At 40.8% G+C, this 20,959-nt stretch overlaps 1 protein-coding gene across 1 annotated transcript in view; it reads left to right on the top strand.

The window, feature by feature from the left end:
• The first annotated feature begins 12,226 nt into the window (after positions 1-12,226).
• LOC135404757 (F-BAR domain only protein 2-like) overlaps positions 12,227-20,959 on the top strand; it is a 37,516-nt gene continuing 28,783 nt past the window's right edge. Inside the window, exons 1-4 of the mRNA XM_064639495.1 lie at positions 12,227-12,394; positions 12,773-12,968; positions 19,043-19,085; positions 19,721-19,815. Of these exons, the coding sequence (XP_064495565.1) occupies positions 12,227-12,394; positions 12,773-12,968; positions 19,043-19,085; positions 19,721-19,815 (502 nt within the window). The remainder of the gene's footprint in view (positions 12,395-12,772; positions 12,969-19,042; positions 19,086-19,720; positions 19,816-20,959) is intronic.

The following is a 20,959-nucleotide window of genomic DNA, read 5'->3' on the forward strand; positions in this document are numbered from 1 at the left end:
TCAGTTCCCCACAGAAGGGAGTCACCAACTACAACTACCCTTCTTTTTTTCTTTATAGCTGTGGTTGTAATCCGTCTGGTAGATGAGGTGCAACTAGGAGACCCTCCAGTCAGATTTTCCTCTTGACTGTCCTCTACCTGATTCTCTGGGTCCAGGGCCTCATATCTGTTCTTTAAGGGCACCCAGGGAGGTGATGGGGGTCAGGAGGAGATTCTTTTACCTCTCTGGTCAGGGACCTGTTTCCATTCCTCCCCATCTACTTGGTTTGCTCCATCTGCCTGATGGCAGGAGGGGCAGGGCTTCACCATCTCCTGCTGGATTTCTTTTGGAGTCGAAAGGGTATGACTCCACCAGTCTATTTCCCTTTCACTCTCCCTAATACTTATTAGCCTCTCCACTTCCTTGAGCTCTGCCATCAGGCACAGCAAATCATTCACTTGCTCACATCATACACAGACGCCACTCACACTGTCCTCTGGTACTAATGTCAGGCTCGAACACTCTGCACAGCCAGTGACCTGAACAGCTGTGTCCTTCTTGGTGTCCTTCTTGGGGGGTTCTGTCTGTGTTAACACACTCCTTGTGATAACAGCAACAGCAACGGCTTTCACTTTTTTGGAAACCATTGCTGGCTTTAGTTGAGTTGTGGGAGAAGAGAAAAAAAAAAACAACCAGCTCACCTGAGAGATCTGGGAGGTGGTTGTGCCCCTCCTGCTTGCCCTGCCTGTGCGAACTGCCTCACTAGCTGTTGTACTGCTGTGCCTCGCTAATTGTCGTGCCACATCCCTGTTTGCCCACTCCGGGTTTCTGGTGCTCCCAGCAGCTGTTTAAATCCCTCATGGATGAGTGGGCTTGGTTCCCTAGTCAGCTGATTCACCTCCCAGGGGTGCTCCAGCTCCTTTCTTAAACTCCTGTTAAATTAGACTATAAGCTTGTTTAGTTTGTGTAGGGCAGGCTTTCCACACCTAGAAAAATTCTCATTTTTTATAGGCTTTTCACTTTATCAATACAGGTTTTTAAAGTGTTGACATATATTGATACTGTATCTAGTAATGGTTTTACACGGGAAATACTATACACAATGTATTCTATTATATATTGCTATACAGGTTCAGTCAAGGATTTCACTTCCTTTTCTAATCACTGCTTTGCATGATTTGGTTGTTTTAGTTTTTAACTACAACCCTTAAATTCCCTTACAGAGTCCCCATTTCCTGAAATATGCCACCTTATAATAGAAGCATGACCTAGTTTTTTAATCTTAAAAGAAAGATCATGTATCTAGTGATGTAAAAGCACCTCCATCTAAAACCTGATATCATTTTCCACTTCACTAGCATTTGCAGATTATTGAAATTTGCTTTGTATCTTGAGAATAGATCCTGTGAGCTGCTGTCAGTCATCTGAATGATACTAGATCTGCCATTACTTTCTGAGACGTAATAGCTCATTAATTTTGAAAATCTTCATTATGAATTGAATTGCTTTGATTGTAGTTTGCCTCTCATCTTTCATATTTCTAAACTTTTATGGACTTCAGGCCATCTTGTTTGAGTACAGATGCTTTTTAAAAGCAGATATCATAACATCTGTTTGTTATACCTTTTGAGAGAAATCTAATATGTTGTCTCTTTGTTCTGTAAAATAACTTTTAAAATAGCTGTTTCTATTACTGTGAATTCAGCTTAGCCAGTTGTGGGGGTTTTACCCCCACAAAAATCCAATCTCCAAGCTTCCCCCACCTTCCCACAATTTACCTCAACACCGAAGAGAAATTTTCAGGCAGGCACACCTCTGTATGGGGGAAGGGAAAATATATACATTTATTCCTATACAAATAAATTCTGTACAAACTAAAAGCAACTATATATATATACAATATTAACACACTTCTATCATCCCTCCGAGCCCCTTCCACAATCATTTCAGGAGAAGCTCTCAGGCTGATAGGTAAACAGTCTTTCTCTCGTTGGGGTATCAGGGAGAAGGATTTCTCTGATCACCCCCCACCAACCTCCAGCTCTTTGCTGAAGTCTTTTCTTCCTCACGAAGTCCAAGAAGATAGCTCTGTCCTTCCTCCTTGGTTCGCGGAGGTTTCCTCCCAGGGTAAGATGCTGTTCTGAGTCTTTACCTGGAACTCGCTTGCTGCTAGTTGGCTCTCTCACTCTTCTCTAGCTGCTGCAGCTCTCAATTTCGGCAGTCTACGTCCAAAAGCCGATGCAGAGCACCTTTGAGCCTGCTTGGCCCGTCTCCAATTTCGCCTGGAGTTTTTTCTTCTCCTGGCACCGAGCTTTCATTTGAGCCCGTCTCCTTGGCTCAGCTTAAAAGACTGAACCTTAAAATCCACCCCCCACCTACAGTGGGGGGAAAGAAAGCCCCCTAGCTAGCTACAGGCAGCTCGGTCCAGTTATGAGCTGTCCTGAGCTCTACAGTCTGTCTGGGGGAAGGGGGGGAAAGAAGGCTTGGCTGAAGGCCTGCCTCTCTCCCTCTTACCTCAGCTGTTGTGAGTCTCTTCCCTCACAACACGCACTCACTCCTACATGCTGCCTTCAGCCCTAGCTTGGCCAGAGCTGTGGGACCCAGGGCCCCTCTTCCCAGGGGGGAAAGGGGGCCCTGCCACCCCTAGGCCCTCTCACACACGCACTCAGACACAACAGCAGACTGACTGCCAACTCTGCCAACTCACTTCCGGCAAGCTGTGTATATCTAATTTTCACAGGAGCGAACAAAACCAGCGCTGATTGGTTCCTGAGGGAAGACTGTCCCGGGACCAATCAGCTTTAATTCAGGGCCCCCACGAACCTGAGATAGGTGGGAAGGGCAGCTGAAACCATGACACCAGCAGAGGGAGATAAGATGTAAGTCAATTAGAAACTTGGTCAAACTTGTTCCCTTTTGTGTGGGACCTTTCAGAGGTGTGGTGGGTTGACCTTGGCTGGACATCAGGTGCCTGCTCTATCACTCTCCTTCCCAGCGGGACAGGGGAGAGAGTAAGGTGGAAAAAAACAACTCGTGGAGAGAGTAAGGTGGAAAAAAACAACTCGTGGAGAGAGTAAGGTGGAAAAAAACAACTCGTGGGTTGGGATAAGGCAGTTTATTTAAAGCAAAAAGTAAAGCGAAGCTTGCGTGCGCAGAAGCGAAAGATAGCAGAGTTTATTCTCTACTTCCCATGAGCAGCGATGGTCGGCCACTCCCGAGAAGCAGGGCTTGGGTACACATGACGGTTTCTCAGCAGGCAGCCATTGGAGACAATGAATGCCTGCCTTCCTGCTCCTTGCCTCAGCTTTTTATATCTGAGCTGACATCATATGGTACAGAATATCCCTTTGGTTAGTTTGGGTCAGCTGGCCTACTTGGGTCCCCTCCCAGGATCTTGCCCTCAACTAAGGAAGGAATGTTACAGTGTTGGTACTGTGCTCAGCGGTAGCCAAAACATCAGTGTGTTATCAACACCCTTCTAGCTGCCAATGCAAAGCACAGCACTGTGAGGGCTACTGTGGGGAAATAAACTCCAGCTCAGTCAGACCCAATACAAGAGGAGACAAGATCCTTCATCTCACTGTCAATTTCTTAACAGCCAGTACTGAATTCCATATTAATGCTCCCATGTTAGCAAGTTTTCATATATGTTTTAAAAGACACTGTAGTTTTTACATTTAATCCATTTAGCCTTTCAGGAAAGATGACATCCACAAATTTGATTTTTTTTTATCTTTTTTTTTTTTAATAAGTACACATTTAAGATGTTCAATTTGACTGTATAAAACCACTGTCGTTCAGTTACACTGTCACTTATGGCTTTATTTGTCAGGATGCAGATTAGAGAGGACCTGTATTCTACTCAAGTATTTTGACATACTATAAATGTAATTGCTTCTGCTTTTTGCATACATCAGTGAGAGAGATTGTGTCATTAATTTTTAAAAATATTATTGCTTAAATTCAAATTATAGCAGAAAAATATAACACTTGAGAATAATGTGTTTGCAATCACTGCCTTTCTGCTGACAATTTTTTTTAAGTGTTTCCAAAGAGGATATTCTATTATTTTTTTTCCAGCATCTTCTGGTGCTTGACTGCAAATGGGCTTGACAAACTCAATCTAAGAATGAAATTCCAGAAGAGAGAAGCTCTGAATCCCTTTAAGAATAGTCTTAATTGCTTTAAGAACTGGTTATTGTCCAAAATGTTTTGCAATTGGGTGTGGACTATTTCATTAGGATTGGTGACTTTTATTTATTATGCACATCATCCATAGAAACCTGAGTCTTAAAGTATATTAATCCAAAATGAAGTGTGATACTATCAACTTCCCTTGATTATTTTTTTTCACTATGATGTGATTTGTGGTTTTCAGCATTTACTAAGAATTTTTCTTCTGCAATGTTTTTAGCATAAACTTTCAGCTTCTTTTATTTAAATGCCATTCAGTTGAATGTGGGAACCTCATGAGATTTAACAAGCCAAGAGCAAGGTCCTGTGCATGGGTCAGGGCAACTCCAGGTATCAATACAGGCTGGGGGATGAATTGATCCACAGCAGCCCTGCTGAGAAGGACTTGGGGGTGCTGGTGGATAAGAGGCTGGACATGAGCCGGCAATGTGGGCTTGCAGCTCAGAAACTAACCATGTCCTGGGCTTCATCAAAAGCAGTGTGGCCAGTAGGTCAAGGGAGGGGATTCTGCCCCTCTACTCCACTCTTGTGAGACCCCAACTAGAGTACTGCATCCAGCTCTGGAGTCCCCAGCACAGGGAGGAGCAAGTCTAGAGGAGGGCTGTGAAGATTGTCAGAGGGATGGAACAACTATCCTTTGAGGAAAGGCTGAGACAATTGGTATTGTTAAGCCTGGAGAAGAGAAGGCTTCAGTTTGACCTAATTGCAGCCTTTCAGTACCTGAAGGGAGCTTATAAAAAGGAGGGAGAGGGACTTTTTATATGGGCAGATAATGACAGGACAAGGGATAATGGATTTAAACTGAAAGATGGTAGGTTTAGATTGGATACTAGGAAGAAATTCTTTACTGTGGAGGTGGTGAGGCCCTGGCAAAGGTTGCCCAGAGAAGCTGTGGATGCTCCATTCCTGGAAATGTTCAATGCCAGGTTGGATGGGACTTGGAGCAACCCAATCTAGTGGAAGGTGTCCCTGCCCATGGCAGAGGGGTTGGAACTAAATGGTCTTTAAGGTCGCTTCCAACCCAAACCATTCTATGATTCTATGTTAACAAAAATTTTAAGAGTTTGAAAGGTAAATGGGGCAAGTGCAATGTTTCAAATTAATTGAAAATATTAAAGGAAGTACAAGAACTGTATGACTGAAATAATTTGTGCATTTTATAATTGTTTTCTGTTTGTTTGTTTTTTAATAGGATGTGTCCAGATACAGACTCAGTTGTAAGTAGACATTTCCAACACAAATGCATATGCTAACATTGTCAAGCATTACAATCTGATGTAACTTGACTTATATACAGGACAGAGGATTTAATATTTTGATAACATAGTTGAAGTGTTAATTTTGTTAAGAAAATAATCTTTAGCAGTATATACAAATATGCATCAGTAATACATTTATATTTCTTAATAATCTTAAGTTTTAAACAAGGTGTTTTTACTGCAACTATTTGCTTCTTTGTTTTGCAAATTAATAGTTTAAATTGCTTGACTAATCAATTTCAAGTAAGAAAAAGGTTCAGAGGACCCAGCTTTGCATCATCATGTTCCTCTGCTTACAACTGTCTCTTTGGAGAACCCTTCTAATAATAATGGGATTCTGCATGATTGTTGGCAATAGTGTGTAGGAATATACATTTTTAAATATGGCTTTAATTGCAGTATCTCAGTGCACTTTATTCATGGTCTATTTTTCATTGCTCTCAGTTTGATCTCTGATATGTCTTAGATTTTTATTTATTAAGTTCAAATAAGTGACAGTTGCAAATGAAATTGATATGTTAATGTTTTTTTTATTTTCTTAATTGAGCATATTCTTTTTAATAAACGTGCATGTTGTCTTGAATATTATGTAACAAAGATTGCAGCTCCCTATAGCTATAGTAGGGGTGAGGCTCAAGCAGCCATGACTGAAGGGAAAACCAGAGGGTGAGATCCAGCTGTACAGGGAGGTTCCTGAGTTAAGGAACCCATGCAGCAACCAGCCCTGAGACAGAAGTCCTCAGCAGCCAATCAGGCAATCAGGGGGCTGTGCCAGGAGCAACCGAGGGAGGTTTAAACAGCTCCAAGGAGTAGGAGCGACTTGGAGCACAGCGAACAGGGGCATGACGTCAGTTTGCGCAGGCAGGGCTAGCAGGAAGGGCTTCTCTTGGACCATCTGAGAGCAGCCAATAGAGGCAGCAAACAGACTCAGTAGCTGGTGAGGAAGAGCAAAGAGATCCTTTCATACCCAGTCTTATTAGCATGCTAGTTTAAGCTTCCTCAGTTATAGTGTTGACACTGTAAAGCTTAATCTCATATAGCTGTAGGAGTCAGCCATGTCAGAGGCCTACAGCCAGCCAGACCTGCTGATGGTAGATGCAGCTCTCCAGGCACAGGTTGACAGGAGTGCCTGATGCCTCTCCGTAAGACTGGGGCAGACAAACAGTTATTTTGCAGAAGATATGCTGTGGTTGAAGACCTGTGTCACCAGGTGAAGTAGCTACAGGAAGAAGTGAACAGGCTACGTAGTATTCGAGTGAATGAACAAGACCAATTATTTTCAGAGACCCTACAGTCTCAAGATTCTTGGGAGTCTCGAACCTCCATTGTAGTGGAGAAACAGATGGACTCAGAACCCTGCAGGGTTATTAGTCAAAGGACTGTTAGTCAAGGGTCTGTTAAAGATGAAGGCTGGAAGCAGGTCACTGCATGTACCAGGAGGAAGGTTCCTCCTCCTTCTCAGAATTTGACAAGTAGGACTGGTACCTTCTACAAGATGTATGAGGCTCTGGAACTAGAAGGCCAGACAACTGATGAGATGGGCGAAGGTCCTTCTGGGATAGTGGGGCCTCCTAAAACGCCACCTATACACCACATCAAGACCTCCTCTATTAACAGGATAGGAAGGGTAGTTGTAATAGGAGACTCCCTTCTAAGAGGAACAGAGGGCCTGATATGCAGACTGGACCCAACTCACAGGGAAGTCTGCTGTCTCCCAGGGGCTCCAGTAAGGGACATTACTGGAAAACTCTCCAGTCTAGTAAGGCCCTCTGATTACTATCTGCTATTGGTTGTTCAGACTGGCAGCGATTGTAAAGTAAGATACGTAGGTATCCACAGAAATGCCAAGGCAGTGGAAAGAATTCAAAAGTTTATTTAGAAGGCCAGAACATGAGAAACTTGCAAATTACCTAACAGTGTGGTTTATGCACAGGGCCTCAGGGAGAAAAAGGCAAGTTCCCGCCCTCACAGGGCCTTTTTATCCTCTCTGTTTCTCCCCCGCCTTCCCAAGGCCTCTGTACATGTCTGTTAGGGCTATCTCTCTCGTCTCACATATCAGAGAGAGAGGCTGAGAACTTTTCTTCCTATGCGGGAGGGGGGAGAAAGCATTGAAACTGCCTTTGAGGAAGATACTATTTAGGCAGAAAGCCTTCCTAGCGAAAACAGAGTTCCTAGCTTTCCCATTACAAATTCTTCCGAAAAGCAAACTACCCCTACAGTGATGAATTAACAAAGAAGTCCAAGGGCAATCAAAAGTGACTTCAGGGCCCTGGGACGATTGGTAGAGGGATCAGGAGCCTCGATTCTTCCAGTAACAAGGAATAATATTGATAGGAACAGGAAGATCCATCAGGTCAGTGCATGACTGAGGTTGGTGTCATTGAAAAAATTTTGGGTTCTTTGACCATGGGATGATCTATTCAACACCTGGTCTACTGATACATGACAGGATGCATCTATCTCAGAGGGGAAAAAGAGTTCTAGCATAGGACCTAGTAGGGCTCATTGACAGAGCTTTAAACTAGATTGGAAGGCGGAAAGGGACAAAACCAGGCTTGACAGTGATGAGCAATGGGACGGTGTGCCAGAACTTGAGGAAACAAGCACTTATGGGATCCCTCAATCTGCCTCATGAGGTGTTGGCTACACACATGAAATGTTTCTACACTAATGCACGCAGCATGAGGAACAAACAAGCTTTGGCCCAGTCCAAGAGATTTGACATCAGTGGCATAAGTGAAACCTGGTGGGATGACTCCTGCGAGTGGAGTGCCCTGTTGGATGATTACAGGCTCTTTGGGAGGGATAGGCAGGGCAGAAGAGGCAGAGGGGTGGCACTGTATGTAATAGAAGGGTTAGAATGTATGGAGCTCACAGTTGGCAATGGCACAGTTGAGAGCCTCTGGGTAAGAATCAAGGGGCAAACAAATAATTTACCACCCCCTGGGGTTTTACCATTTTCTTAGCTTCAGGGGGAAAACCTGGTTCAAACCACTACAACACTCCACCCCTCGCTCCTGCGAAATGTCAACATATCACAACAACTGAAAAAAAATTCTAATCAACATTCAATCTTCAATAAACTAAAATATAACCAAAATCTCTCTACTACACATCAATATAGTATCATCACAAACTTAGCTCTACTCTTAGTACTTAACTTACATTACTATAGCCTTACTTTCACTACAATGGTACAGTCTGTGTTTTGTCTGGAAAACTCTTTCTGCTACCACAAGTATCATGGCTCTTATCTCGATTTACCTCGATGGTTCGTAACCATCCTCTGCTACCAAAAATGTCATGGTTTGAGATCTCCAAAATCCAATTCCCTAGCTCCATTCCCCCTCTCACATCTCAACCCAGTGAGAGATGATTCTTTCCAGACAAAACACACCAGACTCAAAGTGGGGGGAAAGGGAATATATATTACAATGACTGTACAAATAAATACTACAATACATTATAGACATGATCACAACTATCTCTACCATGACATAAGTATTTACAATGGATCAGATCTCCCCTCCAAATAAAAGTCCAGGAGGGAAGAAGGACAGATCCCTTTCCAGTCTCTGAGCAGCAGTATCTTCTAAGGCAGCAGGTTTTCTTCTTCTCATGCATGCAGCAGCTGATAGCTGGATTTCTGCCAGCACTCACGAGGGAGGCCTCCAAGCCTCTCTCGGCCCCTTGATGCAGGCAAAGGGGTCTTCTGTGGGCTACGTTCACCCCAGACAAAGGTCGTTCCACCACGGTCATATCACGAGCACAGGGGGTCTTCGTGACGGTCTGGAATCTCCAGGGGACTCAAAGCCCCTTGCAGAGCTTCTGTGCCCTGCCTCAAGATGGTTGTGAGCTTCTTTGTAGCTTGCAGCAAGGGAGGGCCCCCAAGGTCACCCTCTCTGCATTCCGTCCTGGCTGAACTCTCAGGACGACTGAGCTTCTTAGCTCTTCTCTGCAGTGCATGTCGCACTTCACCTCTCCCTTCTAGGACGTGAGGGGTTTCCAAGGAGTTTGGGGGGGTCTGGTTCAGTTCTTACCCCCAAAACTCTGTAACTCTGCTGCTGACTCTCTATTTCTCGGCTCTCCTTCCAGAAGTCTTTTCTGCGGTGCTGCATGCCTCTGTTGCTGCTTATCTCTTCTGGCCCTGTGCCACCATTTCTCTGGTCAGTGTTGGTCTGTCGCTACTCCTGCCGCTGCCCACGGTGGAGAAAACATCTCCCAGCATAACTACAGACACTTAGCTCAGTCTAATACTGTTCCAAGTCTCTGCAGTCCCCCCAGCCGGGGGCTGGGGGGCCAAAGCCCAAGGGACTCAGAGCCCCTTTCCTCGTGGTGTCAGAACATGGCTACCACTTCTATCATCCAACTACAACTCCTCTCTTCCGTTTGGTTGTGATATGTTTATATTTTGCAGGAGCGTCCATTGGACAAAACTTCAAAACTTACAGGGGGTTTACCACCCCCTGGGGTTTTACCATTTTCTTAGCTTCAGGGGGAAAACCTGGTTCAAACCACTGCAAAAAATTATTCCCCCCAGAAAGTTTGCAAATGCAAATGCAGAGTTATAAACCCTACAGATTTTATGGGTATTTAAAACTATATAATACCTCAATCAGTAATGTGTTGTATTGAATCTGCAAACATAGGGAAAACTGTGGAGTTTATTGTCATATTTTTAATTATGTGATAGAATGTCTGAGAATGTGAAACCTTCTTTGAAGGAAGTTCACCTTTCCAGTGACTTCTAAAGAGTTCAAGTGACATCCATATTGAGCTTATTTTTACTGCAAATACTACAAATAGTATGTTTGGGTAGGGGGCTAGACCTTCATCCCAAATCATATTAATAACTACTTCTTACAGAAACCCAAAATTTGCAAAGATCATCTCATCTTCCTCTGTGTTGAAGTTCAAAAATGACGTGTATATAAGAAGGTTGTGGGGTTTTCCTTTATTCAGCATGGTAGGCAAAACAGGTCTTGTCTGTATTGTGTGCCTGGTACTTAAAAGATGCACTGTGATCCACCACATAACATATAGTTCTGTCTTTGTAGGAGTGTGAAGAAGGGAGTAAGAATTAGTCAAGTAAATGTAAATACCTTCATTAACATGAGATTTGTGATTATGTATATCACCTGAAGGGCTGTGTGTTCTACTACTGATACAAAATGTAGATTAGCAAATAAAATTTTAATGTTTCAGAAAGCAGAACTGTCCAGCTGTTCAAAATATTGAAAACAATATTTTGAAATTACTACTTAACTTGTAAATAAGATTTTAAAGTACTGTTTTACTTGTATGTGACACAATTTGTTGTTGTCATTACAAAGGTACATTAAGTATCTCTTCTACCCTTTGCCATTTTTATAAGAAATTTATAACTAGAGAAATTTTGAAGACATCTGGGTTTTTTTTGTAATAAACTTACTATAGCATCTCAGCTGTTCATATAGACTAACTATGCATGCAAAGTCATGAGTGGGATTTTATTTTTCTGTTTTGAACGGGAAAATTATCTATGTATCCAAGTATATCCCTTTATGTATAATATACATAAGTGTGACTTTTTGCACATTTTTGAAATTTAGATGATCATATTAAAGACTTGTTTCTTTCTGTCCCAAAGCATTTTAATGAAACTAAGTGCTTAGCTAAGAATTCAAAATGATTTTATACATAGTTCTCTTCAGTTAAAATTTAATTGCCTGCAAGAACTGAAAAACTGAACTAGTTTGAAGTTCCCAGATGCTTATTAGCTTTAAAAATCCAGGACAGTGCTGGAGATGTGTAAACAATAACTTTGGAATCTGATTTTAAGTTTCACCCACGCCTTTAAATTAATGTGCACATTCTTTGCTAAAGCAACAGTACAGGTTTGCTGTCTTTTCAAGGGAGAGAGAGGAAGTTGCAACCTGTATAACCTGGGATGCTTTTATTCACATTAAAGTACTGACTAGTATTTAGAAAAGATTATACTCCTTCACCATCAGAGCCTTAGCGGCTTAGCTAGAAGAATTAGAAGTAGAAATTGGGAAAATATTTGAGGCTATGAGTATTGTAGGCTTATTTAGTGCTCATTTGTAAAGTTAAAATGCTTCTGTTGATTTCTGACCTTTTTGATAGAATTCCAGTAAAAGCAGATGCATTAAAACTTGCCAGTTTTCATAGGCAATTTGGAGACTGTTTTGTTGCACTGTGTTCCTGAGATATCTGTCACACTACTTCTGAACTATAGAGCATAACTTGAGATAACTGTAATAATTATTAATGCATAACAGTGACTTTCATGAGGTGTTATAATCAAATTTTAATTTGTCAATTATATAAAATTCAGACTGATGAAAGAACAGCATATATTTTAAGTTATTTCTCAATACCATCATTTTTGTTGGGTGTTTTTTAGAACATTCCTGATATAGATGATGAAGGATACAGCATTAAACCAGAACCATCACAGGATATCCTTTTTGCTATTATTGTGCCAAATTATTTCTTGTTATTACAATTATTTGAGGAGGGGAAGTAGCCATTAAAGTGTTAAGTCAAGGAAGATAAATGACATGCTTATGTTGTAATCTTGTAGTCTTATGTTCATAGTGCACAAAATTTTGTCTAGTTTAGATTTTATGTGTGTAAATGTTAAAGGTTAGATCAGATGTCTGAGGAACTTCAGGAGCATGTTTTTTTGTCTGACAGTAAAAAAAATCCAGAACAAAAACTTCAAGGTAACCATGCAGATTTTTCTCCATGTAAAACTTTCAGAGAGGGAAAACCTCCATTCTTTATTGGACATGGGTGGGAACATAGTTATCAAAGATGAGGAAAAGGCTGAGGTATTTAACACCTTCTTTACCTCAGTTTTCAACAGTAAGACAGATTGTCCTGAGGACAGCTGGCTTCTGGAGCTTGTAGACAGACATAAGAAGCTGAATAGCCCCCCTGTAATCCAGGAGGAAACAGTTAGTGAACTGCTGAGCCACTTGGATCCTCACAGGTCCATGGGACCAGATGGGATCCATCCTAGGGTGATGAGGGAGCTGGTGGAAGAGCTCACCAAGCCATTCTCCATCATCTATCAACAGTCCTGGCTCACTGGGGAGGTCCCAGACAATTGGAAGTTGGCAAATGTCACGCCAATCCACAAAAAGGGCCAGAAGGAGGACCTGGGAAACTACAGGCCTGTCAGCCTGACCTCAGTGCCCGGCAAGGTTATGGAGCAGATCATCCTAAGTGCAATCACACAGCACCTACAGGATGGACAAGGGATCAAACCCAGCCAGCACGGGTTTAGGAGGGGCAGGTCCTGTCTGACCAACCTGATCTCCTTTTGTGATCAGATGACTCACCTGGTGGATGAGGGGAAGGCTGTGGATGTGGTCTATCTGGACTTCAGCAAGGCCTTTGACACCGTCTCCCATAGCATACTCCTGAAAAAGCTGGCAGCCCACGGCTCGGACAGGTGCACTCTGTGCTGGGTTAGGAACTGGCTGGAGGGCCGGGCCCAGACTGTGGTGGTGAACGGTGCTGCATCCAGTTGGTGGCCGGTCACTAGTGGTGTCCCCCAGGGATCAGTGTTGGGCCCAGTTCTATTTAATATTTTTATCGATGATCTGGATGAGGGCATCGAGTGTACAATTAGCAAATTTGCAGATGACACTAAGTTGGGGAGGAGTGTCAATCAGCTGGAAGGCAGGAGGGCTCTGCAGAGGAACTTGGACAGACTGGAGAGTTGGGCTGATTCCAATGGGATGAGGTTCAACAAGGCCAAGTGCCGGGTCCTGCACTTTGGTCACAACAACGCCCTGCAGCACTACAGGCTGGGCACAGAGTGACTGGAGAGTAGCCAGGCAGAAAAGGACCTGGGAGTTTGGATTGACAGGAAGCTGAACATGAGCCAGCAGTGTGCCCTGGTGGCCAAGAACGCCAATGGCATCTTGGCCTGTATCAGGAACAGTGTGGCCAACAGGTCCAGGGAAGTGATTCTTCCCCTGTACTCAGCACTGGTGAGGCCACACCTGGAGTACTGTGTCCAGTTCTGGGCCCCTCAGTTCAGGAAGGATATTGAGATGCTGGAGCAGGTCCAGAGAAGAGCCACAAGGCTGGTGAAGTGACTCGAGCACAAGTCCTATGAGGAGAGGCTGAGGGAGCTGGGGTTGTTCAGCCTGGAGAAGACAAGGCTCAAGGGAGACCTCATCACTCTCTACAACTACCTGAAAGGAGGTTGTAACCAGGTGGGGGTTGGTCTCTTCTGCCAGGCAACTATCAGCAAGACAAGAGGGCATGGTCTTAAGCTGTGCCAGGGGAGGTTTAGGTCAGATATTAGGAAGAAATTCTTTACGGAGAGGGTAATCAGGCATTGGAATGGGCTGCCCAGGGAAGTGGTGGATTCTCCATCCCTGGAGGTTTTTAAGATGAGACTGAATGTGGCACTTAGTGCCATGGTCAATAACCATGGCGGTAGTGGATCAAGGGTTAGACGATCCAACCCGGCTGATTCTATGATTCTATAAAGTATAGTTTGTAAACTCTTTTGAGCATACTGAATGGTTTTCTGTTCTATGTCTGTGCCCTTCCCACTTTTTAATAACACTATTAAAAGCATTTGAAGCCACATTAGTCTAGAAATAGAATTTCTGTTAATTAATGAAGCATCATGCTGTTTCTAAGTGGTGCTTACAGCTTTTATTGTATTTTTAATGATAGTTTTGAACAGATTTTTGTTACGAGTTTTTTTAAATGGATTTCATTATTTTCTCTGCTCTCCCTTTGAAGGAAAAGATTCTTGTCCTCTTTTTTTTTTCTTCCATCAGAAACAGAGGGAAGCTCTACTTAGGAGCTAGGAAGAACTGTTGAAGATCTAAGCAAGCCTAATATATTAGCAAGGTAGATAATTTTTGGAAATGTATTCACCAATTTTTCAGGGGACTACAGGTAAAATAAAAGTTAAACTTACACTTTGCAATTACTTTAAATTGTGAAAACTTTTACCCAGTTGAGAGCACCTTAAAGTGGGCCGGTCATCATAGCTTCTCTGTTCTCATCCCTTTTGACAAATATGCCTCTGTTGCCCCCAGCGAAGGTTCCTGTATTGATAAAAATAGTTCATGTTATCTCTTATTTACATAATTGGTTTTGAGGAACTGGACTTTTTTAATTGCCTTAAAACATTGCTACTATAACGTGCTGTGCAAAGAAGCCAGGAGAGTGAAGATAAAGGCTGAGGGGAGGAGGCCATAGCACACAAATTGTTAACTTTGAAGGCCCGGAGGGCAACTCTTTGGGGTGTGTTGCTTCTCTAGGTGTGTGATGCCTATCTAAAGAAGACCAGCAGCAACTCTCTGGGTGTGTGATCAAAACAACCCCTACCACACACACACGGGGAGGCACCAGGAGGGTTTCTGAAGGTATATAAACCCACCAAATTTTATGATTCATGGGCTTCTCTCCCCCACCACTCACTGATGGACCAGGACACCAGCGACAACAACAGCAACCAAGTTCATCGGAGACCTTTGAGTGGTGACTATAAACACTTACTTTTTCTCTCTCTTCCCTTCTCTCTTTTCCCTTTAACTCTTATTCTTTTCTCTCTCTCTTTCTTTCTCTCTTTTCCCTCTCTCTTTCGTTCTCTCTTTTCCCTTACATATTTTCTTGGGTGATATCTTTATGCTTTTACATTGCTATATTACAACCAAAATGGCTAAATACCTGTTTTCCTTTGCAATACATTTATGCTTTTATATTGCCATGTAACTATAGATAATAACAACCAAAACAGTTACATACCTGCTTTCCTTTGCAACCAAATTGTTCTAAAATAAACCATATATATGTATATATCTGTAAACACTGATCATCTAGTATCGATTTACTTTAATTCACCCCAAGAGATTTATTAATAAAACAAAAGTTACTCCTACCCGGCAGGACAGGTCATAACATTGGTATAAAAGCAAAAGACTTTTATCCAGTTCGGGGGGGTACATTATTTCATGTTTTGCATATTTTTATGGAATGGAGCCAGGAGTGAGTAACACTCATGCTTTTTAAGTGATTCACCTGAACATCCTTGTATCCAGTACCCTTTTTGTCACAAAACAATGGAAAAGGCCATAGATCCAGTGAAAAAGCTCAGTGGTTTGCAATTCCTGTCAACCAGGTAGTACTTCAGGTTCTGAAAATCTTGAACAGATTCACAAAATCATCTATTTCCTTCCTCTTTTCCTCTCTTAGCCTCCAAGAGTGGATATTTATTCTTCTGATGGGAACTCTTGAGATGATTTGTTGAAGGACATTATTTTACCACAATGGCAGTCAATCTTAATAAGACCAGTCTTAAGTGTTGAAAAAACACTCATCCTAAAAATTGCTGACTGACCTTTCAGTTCATGGCATTCAGGTCTAAACTGATCTTTGTCAGTAACTGTTTAATAGACTTAAAACCTCAGTGGCCAGCTCATGCCACCTTATAAGAGCTACCTGATTCATAGGAAATGAATCTTGAAACTTGGTGATAGCTTTCAGGGCAAGAAATCTTTTGGTGAAATGAAAAATTACTTTTCCAGTTGTGATCCATTTTGTGGGACAGGTAGCCTGTAAGATGAAGACATTTGACTTTTTCCTTACCACATCTCAGGGTTTCTTTCAGTTGAATTGGATTTGGAATGTCTTTAGGGTTCAGGGGTTTAATCTTTGTTAGGGAGTATTTTGAAGGGATTTTGTTCTAATGGCTGGCATATTTCCAAGTGAAAATAACAGAAGTGAGGTATAGAATATGCATGCTCCCCCTAGGTGGCAAGATACTTCTGTTTCAGCAGAGGAAAAATTTCAACTTGTTTCTTGTCAAAACAGTTGCATCTTTTAAGACTTAGCATAGACATTTCAGAGCTTTTGTTTAGTGCAGTTGCTGCGCATATAAAGGACCAAGGCTAAATTCATCTGTATCTTTTGCTTATTTTGAGGGCTGTTGTCATTGTGATTCCTTTTTATCCAAGGATGACAGTGCTTTAAGTGACTGGTGGGGTTTAGTTTGCTGTGCAGCCTTCTGTGTAACTGGCATCCTTTGCTGCAAAATTTTCAGTACCTCTGTAAGAAGAGCAAGTAATGGTGGATGCTGCTTCCTCTACTGTTAAGCTTGGTACAAGTACCACGAGCATTTCATTGCTAATTAGAAAGGCTAGGACTTCCCCTCACTTGGTTTAAAAGGATTTTTATGATGCATACATTTTTCATACATGCATTATGATCCTTCATTGAATCTTGCAAATCATAAATTTAACATACAGAAGTGTTGCTACTGTATAATCATTTATCCTAATACTTTCAAATATACAGCCATTCAGTTAGATAATATTGTGCCTTGGATAACAGAATACCATTATGAAGATGAATGGATTATAAAAACTAAATTTTAACTATGAGTTGTGAATTTTGAACAGTGGATATAATAGAAGTGTCTGTATGTGTACAAAGAGCTTAGGCAGCATTGTTTATCTGTGGTGTTTACTTAATATGACCATTTTGTAGAGAGCAATTGTGAAACACAGTAGACAGATGAATTTGAAGTACTTCTACCTTAACTAAGAAAAACATACCAAAAAGAACCATTTCTATTCATCCAGTGATTCTGACTCTGAAGATGATGAACCCAGGAGGTTCCATGTAGAAATAAAACCTGTCCAAACAAATGATAGCTCTCAATATACCATGCCTTCTTTGGATGAATTAAAAGTATCTATAGGGAACATTGCTCTTTCTCCAGCAATATCTGTAAGTATTTTTGTTCTTTGTATTTTTAATGAGTATAGAAGAAAAGTGGTAAGGAATCTTTAGTGTTACATATATTTTACTGTTCAGAATTTATTCTAGATTCAAGTTCAAGGATTTTTTTTTTGTGCACTATGTCATCTTTGATACACTTTATTGCAATTTGATGTTAAGCAATTCCCCCTTCTCAGATTTTAACTTTACTTTGAGTCTTGGGAGTGCTTAGTCCTTGTCTTTGCTATTGCTACCACAAGACATTTGAATACATATGAAGTTAGCTGAGCATAGCTTTTAACATAGTTTCCTAATTTGTATTCAATAATATACAAACCTTAAAAACAGATTATATAATGTGGATACATATAACTTTTACAGTGCAGCTTTATTGTATGTATTCTGTCAAACTACAGAATGATCCTTTATACTGTGGGATGATATTGCAAATAAATAGTGTTAAATTATGCTAGTACATTATTCACACCACAATATAGATGGCCCTGATTTTAAGGAAAATATTATGTATATTAAAATAATAATGATTATTTTTCTCTTTCCCCCCCCCACATTATGAAAGCAGAAACAGAGTTCTGTAAGTACAGAATGGCTTTTTATTCACATTTTTAGATTAACACCAAGTGTAATATGTGAGAAAGTTATTGGGAAAAATTTAGGAATGTTTCTATTCTTACCTCTCAAGCATACTATGTGATATAAAAGCTGTTTAATTTTACTGGCCCAGCCTGTCAAGGGGTTTAGTTGTACTGTTGCCTTTGTCAGCTCTGCAGTCTTCATTCCTGACTTTTCTAACTGGTGTTGTGGGTATGCACTAGTTGCTCTGTCCTGGCTCATGTTCTGGTCTCCTGCAAGCTTCAAAATGGTCTGCCTGGCATTCAAAGCAAAATAACATATGGAAAGCTGAATGGAAATAAGAACTCTGGGACTATTAAGTATTTTATTTGACAGTTGGCAATAGAATTTATTCTTTTCTGTTTCAGGCACAAACTAATCAAAATGCATCCAGTAAGTGTGAATATTTAGCTTTTAGTCTATTTACATTAGTTTTTTTAACATTACATGAAAATATTTTTTTAATGATTGTTGAAGAAATAAACTTATTAAGTATTTCTATTTTAAGTAGAAAAAGTATTTCTCTTGTCAGTTCTAGATATGTTTATGATATTTGCATTTGAACTACTAACAATAAATTCAACAGACAAAATAAGTTATTTGGTCAAAATTTTGAAGTAGCTAGTAGAAGCCACCCAAAGGCCTCTCCTTTTTCTGTATACTCAGCTGTTCCCTGTTCTAAGAAACAGATGAGTCTGTCTGTGACAGTGATGAGGAACAAGTCCAAGAGCCAAAGAGGGGGGAGGGGGGATATCTGTAGAAATTACTCTTGTGTAAGTTGTTAAAACCCTTCCACCTGCACAAGTTGAGTATCACCCACAAAACAGCAGAGCACTCTCTCTGTTTTATAGTCAAAACCATAAAATATGGCCATGGAGATAGAGGACAGAGCATTAGTCTCTAGTGTTTTTCTCAGTGGGAGACCAATCTAGGTTTCCTGAAGAATAATATTGATGCAAACAGTGTAATTTAAGGAAGAAATTTCAAGTGATCAACACTTCCTCCTGAAATGTGTTGCTCTGTTTAGTCCTCTCCTTTTAGAAGGTATTTCAGAAGCATCTGAATTTATATTATAGGAGATAATGCATTTTCTCTTTTCCATTTTAATAATTCATAATTAATTTTGAACTGTGACTATTAACATTTGCTATCTTTTTATAATGAAGCTAAAAGATTTTTATTTTAGTGGTGATAATACTGTGTCTTTTCCTTAGGTGAAGAGTTAACAAAATCAAAGCTTTCTACTCCAGCTAATGAGTAAGTTCAACTTTTAAAATTATATCAAGTGTAGTTTTGGGGGAATTTGGTCTTATTTTAATCTAAGACTCTGAGACTTATTGGAAATATCAGTTGACTGCTATTTTAAATCAGGTGTTTATTGTATTGTAAGAGTTAATGAGCAATTATGTTACAATGGAGATTTTTATTCACTTGTTTTCCCCTTCTAATGTGTTTGCTTCATTCATATTTATAATTATGGGATTACAAAATATTAGTTTTTATTAAAATTTCAGGTTTTCAATAAGAGGAATTTAGTTTCCATCATATTTACAGTGTTCCATTGTCAAGTGTTTAGGATTACAAGTCTCAAATTTGGGCATTGCTCATATATGTATATACTGAAACAAACTGATTTGTAGATGTATGTCTTGTTGAAAATGAAAATAATTTACTGACATTATGAAATATGTCCACACACAAACTTGCACTGATTATCAGTTCAGATAGTTTCCTTACGTGTAAATCAGTTCCTTGACCTGCAATTTGTAAGTACTATTAATTTTGAAATGCAAAGGCTAACTAATACAGAAGATGATTTACCAAAGTTGTAATTGTATTTTTATGAGTATATACATCTTTCATTAATATTCTAATTGTAATGCTTACTATAGAAAGGGAAACAGTGACCTTCTGGCATGGAATCCACTCTTAAGCAGTTCTCTTGAATCTTCCTCTTCAGGCCTCATAGTATCCTCATCCTCCTCAGGTAAAATATTTTATAGTAGAAAATGTTTTCTGCGTATTCTTCAGGATGTTCTGTTGTTGCTTTTTTAGTCATTGCAAGGAGATGTGCTTTGACTATTGAAATGAAAGAATTTTGTAAAGCAGTATCCTATGAGTAATACACAACTTGGAGTGCAGTATGTCAGGCTTTCAAGCTAGGGAGCAAGGGGGAAGAGGGAACACTAGAAACCTTAGGAAAATTCTATCTTGCTTTTGTCTTTTTTTTCTCTCATTACAAAAAATGATCATCTATGCTGGAGGAAGAATAGAATACTATTTTTACAAAGTTGGCAAATTAAGTAGAGGTTGTCACAGCACCTGAGAGATGCTGAACTGGCACTGTGAATAGGGGTAAGTTTCTTTCTAGGAAAGCCTGTTGAGGTATCAGCACAAATCCACTGTGGAGCTTTGCTGTGAAGAACTTGTTTCCTGTAGGAAACCATGAATCTGTTAGATGTGTGGGTGGGAGAAAAATGGTAGGACTGAGTCTGGAATTAAGGGGGAATTCCTGGCACCACCTGAGAGTAGGTGTATTGGGAGGAAGAGGGTGGGCTGAGGAGTATGGGAGGTGGAGGGGAAGGGGCTGAAACTGTGTTTATGAATTTTGGGCACAGGATTTTGGGGTATATTAGTGTGGGCAGGATACTGACAGGCTTTCCTGAAACTTGGTCTTGAAGGGGGGGATGTTTACAGAAACAGGCAATATTGATTTTTCCATTCAAAAGGCAGTAAGGGAGAGGGAGGCAAAATAGCATGTAAGTGGCTCTGTGTGTTCACAGAATCACAGAATCGACTAGGTTGGAAAAGACCTCTGAGATCATCAAGTTCAACCTTTGACCTAACACCACCTTGTCTACTAGACCATGGCACTAAGTGCCACATCCAGTCTCTTCTTAAATACCTCCAGGGATGGTGACTCCACCACCTCCCTGGGCAGCCCATTCCAATGCCAAATAATTCTCTCTGTAAAGAGCTTCTTCCTAATGTCTAACCTAAACCTCCCCTGGAGCATCTTAAGACTGTGTTGAAGAGACTGAGAGCAGGAGATGTTGAGAAACTAGTTCAGAAAGAGGAAGGAGATACCAAAACAAAAACAGATATTAGTGCTATGTTAAGACCTGCTTACT

Source organism: Pseudopipra pipra, chromosome W, assembly GCF_036250125.1.
Source record: "Pseudopipra pipra isolate bDixPip1 chromosome W, bDixPip1.hap1, whole genome shotgun sequence".
In the NCBI taxonomy this organism is placed as follows: Eukaryota; Metazoa; Chordata; class Aves; order Passeriformes; family Pipridae; genus Pseudopipra; species Pseudopipra pipra.